General features: G+C 42.7%; 1 protein-coding gene across 1 annotated transcript; it reads right to left on the bottom strand.

The window, feature by feature from the left end:
* Nucleotides 1-2,133: 2,133 nt before the first annotated feature.
* On the bottom strand, nt 2,134-6,904 carry LOC309516845 (vomeronasal type-2 receptor 26-like). Its single transcript, XM_082195793.1, has 4 exons — nt 5,960-6,904; nt 5,206-5,433; nt 4,056-4,182; nt 2,134-3,081 (listed from the first exon to the last, which is right to left on the bottom strand). Exons 1-4 carry the CDS (start codon nt 6,794-6,796, stop codon nt 2,180-2,182), a joined length of 2,094 nt encoding a protein of 697 aa, XP_082051919.1. The 5' UTR covers nt 6,797-6,904; the 3' UTR covers nt 2,134-2,179.
* Nucleotides 6,905-7,509: the final 605 nt, after the last annotated feature.

Genomic DNA, 7,509 nt, shown 5'->3' on the forward strand with positions numbered 1-7,509 from the left:
GGGCCGGAGTGGAGGGGGCTCGCCCTCTCTTCTCCGGCTAGCCCCACGTTTCCCGCATATCAGCTGTTCCGGAGCTGATTAATAGGCGCAGCATGCTCTCCCCTATTCGCTCACGAGGAGGCGGCGCCACTTTATTTGCATATTCATGAGCTTATTTATTATTCATGAGCTTTCCCGGCCCCCCCCCCAATATTTTTTATAAGTCCGCGTCCCTGCATGAGAACAATGGCTGCTCACCACTTTTCCTCGGGGCGAGAGTTGTGTTCCCTCACTCTCAGCCTCATTCCCTGATAGCCTAGGCACACACATTTGCTGGCCTTTGAAGGGAAATTCTCCTTGGCCGGTGGATCTCAAAAGGGATGGGTCTTTCCAACCCAAAAGGCACTATAAATGGGCCGCTCACTGGTGTCTCCCGGAGGGCACTGCCTTCCTGGCTGTAGGCATTGGCTGCAGTCTCATCTGGCCTGGCAGTGAGGCTTAAAAGGGCGGTTGCAGGAGGCTCTCGCAGCACGGCTGGGTGAAGAGCGACACCCTCCCACCCTCCCTTATTATTTCCAATTACAATTCACAATTCCAATCACAATTCATAACATACACATCTATACTAAAAATGCAATCCGTGCACAGCAATCAAAGTTTAATTTATATTTTTGTGTTATTTCATATATTAAGAAAGGAGATGATTTGTCCCCTTCCTCCGCCCCCAGATGAGAACAGGAATTGAATCCCGATGGGTGCTGTTTGCATAGGAGCACCCTGAAACTAGCTGGATCAAATTTTCCCCCAAACCAGCTGCTAAGCAGAAGTTTCTGCTTTCTGCACGGGGGGGGGGGCATAATCTTACAGGCACTCATTAACAAGCATAGTTTACTTGCTGTATAACAGTACAGATATCTACGCAGAAATACATGCCATGTCCAGATCCAGAAATAAGTGTCTTAAGATTTAATGGGCCTTACTCCCAGATAAGGGAGTACAAGCTGGCAACGTACGCTCTGGTTTATGTTACAAACTAAGAGAAAGCTGTGGCTTTGTGCCCTTAAGAGCTGTATAACAGGAGGTATAATTCAGAGGTTAAGCCTGGATTCCAGAAAGCTGAGGTCCATTATGGGAATACAGATGCAATCTGAAGATTCTCTGTCCTCTTTGATTCTACTTTCAATCTGATTAAACTCTGGTTTACTTGTATTCTCCATTCATCATGGTTAGTTCTAATCAATTTTATCTGCTCATCAAACGTTGGCTGAAGGATGCCAACAGTCAGTGGAAAGTCCAACAATATACTTCCCAGAAATATAATACGTATTTGTATTAAGTATATAGTGTTCTGATCCATCACTTGTGTTGGTGAAAATAAGACTTTTCAGTTGCGGATTTGTTGAATGCTTTTCCCAGTGAACTGTGCATGGTTCTTTGTTGCCATCTTTTCCAAGCACCAGGGCAGAAATCATTCACACTTTCTTATCTAGTTCTCTGAATTTCACCAAGGAGACCTGATTCAGACAAAATCTTGGGGGGAGGGAACCCAATTCAATGGGGGGTATATTATTTCACAGTACATAGATAATATATAGAACTCACTGCCAAAGGAAACAATTTTGAAGACAGTGCATTTGCTTTTGGATACGGCTTGAAGGTTTAATCTCACTGTAAACAAGTGGTACAGTGACAATAAAGTATTTCTATTTCCCACAGGAATCTGGTTGGTCAGTGTGAGTACAGGCTGCCTTATGAGATGGGCCATTGGCCTGACTCAAGAGGATCATCTTACATTTCTACGATCATGAGTATGGATAGGTTGATGATGAAATCTGACTGTGAGCAGGGCAGAACCAGAGACATTAAATGAATACTCAAATATTCCATGGCCTGCAATAGCACAGTTTCACATTATGCTGAAAGCTGTGAGAATTAAGGCTAGATACAGATTGGCTTACTTGTATATTTTGACAAGAATTGCTCTGAGTCTTCTTGTCAACACATGCTACAAGAGAATAATGTATGTGGAAATGTATTCCTCAAAGCAAATGAGTGAATTTTACAAAGGAAATTTAAACTATGGGAATTTAGAGTCTAGAAAAAATTGTAAAAGGGAGCAGCTGAACTGATATTTCCAAATATTCTACGGTAAACACAAAGAAAAGCGCAAAATACAGCAGATGACAGGTTTCTTATTTCTTTAATTTTTCTTCCTTATTAGCTGTTCCCTATTGTTCAGCTCAGGCCTCAGAATGATTATGTAACATTTGGGGAAGAAGATGCAAACCAGCAACCCACCACCGGAGGCTAAGATAGAGAAGATCTCCACAGCTACCATATCTTTTCCCTTGGTGCTCAGGTAGGAGGGAATAAAGGACAGCCAAACACTGCAGAAGACCAACATGCTGAAAGTGATAAACTTGGCTTCGTTGAAACTGTCCGGTAACTTCCTGGCGAGGAAAGCCACAGCAAAACTTACAGTGGCCAGGCAGCTCATGTAGATGAGGACACAGTAAAACATTGTTACAGACCCTTCATTACATTCTAGTATAATTTCTTCTGTCATTGAGTGCATGTCCACATCTGGGTATGGGGGAGAGGTTGCCAGCCACACAGTGCATATGCCTGCTTGAACAATGGAGCAGGAAAGGAGAATGGAGTGGCCTAGTCCTTTGCCCACCCATTTCCTCATCCTGGATTCTGGTTTTGTAGCCATGAAGGCCAAAACCACCGTGAAGGTTTTTGCCAGGACACAAGAGACAGCGGTTGAGAAGATGATGCCAAAAGCTGTTTGTCGGAGGAGGCACGTCACCTTCTCAGGTCGGCCAATGAAGAGCAAAGCACAAAGGAAGCAGAGCAGGAGAGAGATGAGGAGAGTGTAGGTGAGGTTTCGGTTGTTTGCAATGACAATGGGTGTGTCGTGGTGTTTCATAAATGTACCTAGTACCAGAGCTGTGATCAAGGAAAGGAAAAGAGAAAATGAGGCTAAACTGATGCCCAAAGGTTCTTCATAAGACAAGAAGCTTACATCTTTGTGTAGACATGCATCACGGTTTCTGCTTGGATAGTATTTGTCTGGACATTTATGACAGTCATTCATATCTGGCGGGAAACAAATATATTAGGTCTTACATTTCAATTTGGTGAAATATTTACTTTCTGTCAGAAGAAAAGAGCTCTGTTTAAATCAAAGGACATGTTTAGTACTTTTTTATGCTATGCAATGTAGTATTGTTGTAATCTAAGCTTTCTCTATGTCATGGATATGCCACTAAACCACATGAGACCGTGCGGGTAAAAGTACAGTGGTACCTCGGGTTACATACGCTTCAGGTTACATACAGGTTACAGACTCTGCTAACCCAGAAATAATACCTCGCGTTAAGAACTTTGCTTCAGGATGAGAACAGAAATCATGCAGCGGCGCAGTGGCAGTGGGCGGACCCATTAGCTAAAGTGGTGCTTCAGGTTAAGAACAGTTTCAGATTTAGAATGTATCTCCGGAATGAATTAAGTATGTAACCAGAGGTACCACTGTAGTCCAAAGTGCTTAATTCTGCACAGAAGGTTCAACTGGCCTCTGGGGACACCGAGGAGAGATGCAGGCGGGTTCCCCCGATGTGGCTTCCTCTTTGGGTGGTTTACCCTTACCGACTTCCTGCAAAGGGGGCAGGAGTCTCATATAGTCCTTTGCCAATGCCTAAGCCAATACCACTCACATTTCTGTAATCAATAAAGTTGTGGCCCAAAATTTTGCCCAATAACCTTAAACTAAGATTCTGTGTCAGTGTGAATCTTATTCTAACAAGGGGCTGGTTTGGGGGCCTTGCCACAGAAGAAGAAGGAGGAGAAGAAGAAGAAAAAGTGCTTTGAACGACATATCCAACTACTCTGAATGCATGGTCATTCTCATTTGATTAGCATATTTAAACTATCTGAAAGGCAATGATCAGAAAGAGGCAGGATCACACACACAGTAGATTATCTCTTTTGAAAAGTAAACTCAGCCATCCTTACAACACCTTTCAATTATTAGTGCTGAGTCTGGATCTATTTAATCTATTTATTTCTCCTACCATCCTGGTTTGCAATCTTCCCCTCTGCACATGGGATGCAATCGTAGCAGCAAGGTGGCTGTCCCTCCTTCACTTTCTTGCTGGATCCTGGAAGGCATCTCTCAGTACAGAGAGAAAGAGGCCGAGTCTATTCCATAAATGAAAGAGCACAAGGATCAGCAAGAGAACAATGAATTTGGAAATCTTCATGTTCCTGGGCCCCTCTCTATGTTACTAAGCTGAGTCAGCATTTCAGCAATATGTAAAATGGTGTGTGTTTTTTTAGTACAGTGGTACCTTGGGTTACATATGCTTCAGGTTACATACGCTTCTGGTTAAAGACTCTGCTAACCCAGAAATAGTGCTTCAGGTTAAGTACTTTGCTTCAGGATGAGAACAGAAATCGTGCTCTGGCGGTGCGTCAGCAGCGGGAGGCCCCATTAGCTAAAGTGGTGCTTCAGGTTAAGAACAGTTTCAGGTTAAGAACGGACCTCCGGAACGAATTAAGTACTTAACCCGAGGTACCACTATATTGGTAATGTTTGAAGTGATGTCATACTCCCTCTATTGTTCTGGGATGTGTAGGTTTTGTGATTACATAGCAGTTCCCCACTTTTTAGCAAGAAAGGCAAAATCTTGGGGCTTATCCTCTTTTCCTCAGTTAAAAACCAGTATTTTATATTTGTTAAGAAATATTTATAAAATATTTATAAATATAATAAAATAAAATATTTGCCTTTATTCCATTAGTGACTTCTAGCAGTAAGCTTTTGGCTCTTAATCTGGCACTTGGATGAAGAAGAAGTGTTTGGATTGGATATCCCACTTTATCACTACCCTAAGGAGTCTCAAAGCGGCTAACATTCTCCTTTCCCTTCCTTCCCCACAACACACACTCTGTGAGGTGAGTGAGGCTGAGAGACTTCAGAGAAGTGTGACTGGCCCAAGGTCACCCAGCAGCTGCATGTGGAGGAGCGGAGACGTGAACCCGGTTCCCCAGATTATGAGTCTACCGCTCCTAGCCACTACACCACACTGGCTCTCTGTATGCATTGGTCATGTTCTACACAGGAACATGCAGTTTAAAGGACAGTGAGTAGACATGCAGGTGAATGATAACTGCTTAGGCAATACTGAATTTCTTTGGAATTATCTGATAATGTGGTCCAACCTGATTAAACCAACTGTGCCATGTTATGGCATCTTCATCAAGGATGAATGATTGATCTTGAGAAGTTTGCGGATCTATCCTCCCAACGCTTACTCTGTTGAAACTTTGGTTGGAGAATAGTATCCAATTGACAATATCTAAGCTAGATACCACCTCTCCATTCTTGTTGATGAAGACCACATCTCTGGCCGTATTGTTAAATGAGATACTTCTCAGAAAGTGATGGAGCTAGATTGAAAACAGAAAAGGCAATTGTTTGGAAAAAGGTGCAGTCTAATGCAGGGTAGAGCATTTCCCCCCCCCTTCCTGTAGGAAAAAGCTACAGCAATTGGTGGGGGTGAATCAGTCAAGTGTCAGTGGCTTCAGGTCCGAGCATGGAGAGACCACCAATTTTCTCTCTTCCACATCCCTCTCTCCCCCTCTCCCATTTTTACAGCTTTCTTTATCTCCCCCACCCCACACCTCTTTCCCTCTTTCCCTCTTCATCACAGGAGACACCACAGTGGTTGTATGATCACGTGATCTGTGGGAGGATTTGGTGTATATGGGATACAGAGAATGCTAAACATTTCTCTTCACCTTTACCAATACTTCTTTTCTGTGAATGCAGTGGCATCCCAGTGGTCTGAAAATTTCTCTTATAGAAGCGCTTTTTCATGTCTGAGATGAATGAGCAAGGTGACAACACTGTGGAAACCCATACCTTGTTGGGGAATAACAGGCCTCTTCCAGTTGAGGATGTTTAGCTGATTACCTGCCAAAACTGTAGATTCGGATTCTTCCCTCTCCCTCCATACGCCATTCCTCTGTGCCTGAGTCTGGATGTGAACATAGCATGTAAAGCATGGGCCATGGCATAGACAGCATTGTGGATACTGTAACTGTGGCCAGTCATGCTCATTTCAAAAATTGATCCAGGAAGGTTCTCCAGCTTCTCTTCTCCAGTGCAAATATTCCCCTCCACCTTGTCTGAAGTGATATCTGGGAATACACATCCAAAGGCCTGTTGCCAGAAGTCCCTGATAAAACCGTCCCCATCTGTGCTGGAAGGGTTTCTGTGCACAACATACTGATGAAATCCTGGTGGGTTTCTGAAGTGAATCTCAAAGGCTATACCACCATTGAATATTCCTGCATCCCAGTTCCTTTGAATGACAAATGAAGTGAACTCAACCTGGGAAGTTGTTATCCATACTTTACCCTTTATATTGTATGTCATGTCATCATGTTCTGATAGGTATGGAAGCCATCTAAAAGTTGCCATGGAATAAGATTCTCCATGGGCAACTATTACATTAGCTGTGCTGCTAAAAATTTTATGATTTATACTTGTCCCCTGTTGTAGCATGCCATCAATTTCAGAAATAAAACTTAAACTGGGAACTTTTTCCAGGAATGCAAAGCAGACACCACTCTTGGTAAATATTGGGGAAATGGTTTGCACAAATCTTTCTCCATTGTCATTGTCCATTGCAATGACTCCAATCCACGTCCACCTGAAATGCAGAAGCAAAGAGAGAATTCCCTCATACTGAAGGGCTTCTGAGGCTGCCATCTGGTAGAAGGGAAGCCCTGGGCTTTTATCATTCATCACCGGAGCAGAGCCATAAATGAGCTAAAAAGTAAATGGAAGAAGAGAAGAGACAAAGTAGATTCCTTTCACAGTATTCATATATATTATTAGGCAAACCCTGTTAGTTAGTTTCAAGGTTTGTTTGCCTCTCTCTCAGTTTTACAAAAGACACATATGCAGATGGGCTGAAAACTGAGATCATTTCCCTTTTCTCATTTTTAAACCTTTGATTTGATGAATGGAGAGGGAAATGTGTCTGTTTTATATTATTTTTATGAACCTTGTTTACACATTAATGACTGGAGCAGAGCATTGTGTCTACTTCACTTAAAAAACAAACAAACTTTTTTATATCATTGGAAAATTTGGCAGGGTCTTGTACAATGGATAAAACTGGATGGGGGAACATACCATGCCCCAAACAACAGATTTCCTGGACATTATCTGGCTTTGTCAGAAATGCAAGCAATTTCCCTTTTCCAACAGCAGCTCATCTAACTTGGGTTAGATGCACATTTCTTCTCTGGAGCTTCGTCTTTCTTCTCCATGCTGCACATGCCCCATCACACAGCAAAACTGTGCTGATTCTTCTCAGATTTTATTTATGAACATTTATTTCACTAGTGAATCAGCTGCTAACTACTCTTACATACCATGCCCCAAACAGCAGATCACCTAGACATCATCTGGCTATGTAAAAATTGCAAGCAATTTCCCGTTTCCAACAGCAA

The sequence above is a fragment of the Podarcis vaucheri genome (genome assembly GCF_965113315.1).
Source record: "Podarcis vaucheri genome assembly, chromosome: 13".
NCBI classification, from domain to species: Eukaryota; Metazoa; Chordata; class Lepidosauria; order Squamata; family Lacertidae; genus Podarcis; species Podarcis vaucheri.

What these genes read in the sequence shown, in the direction of transcription:
- LOC309516845 (XM_082195793.1), bottom strand. Translation starts at nt 6,796, where the DNA reads ATGAATGATAAAAGCCCAGGGCTTCCCTTCTACCAGATGGCAGCCTCA. An exon ending in GGCACAGTTGGTTTAATCAG is followed by an intron (nt 4,183 to 5,205) that starts GTTGGACCACAT and finishes TTTATGGAATAG; the next exon opens with ACTCGGCCTCTTTCTCTCTG. An exon ending in GAAGATTGCAAACCAGGATG is followed by an intron (nt 3,082 to 4,055) that starts GTAGGAGAAATA and finishes GTTTCCCGCCAG; the next exon opens with ATATGAATGACTGTCATAAA.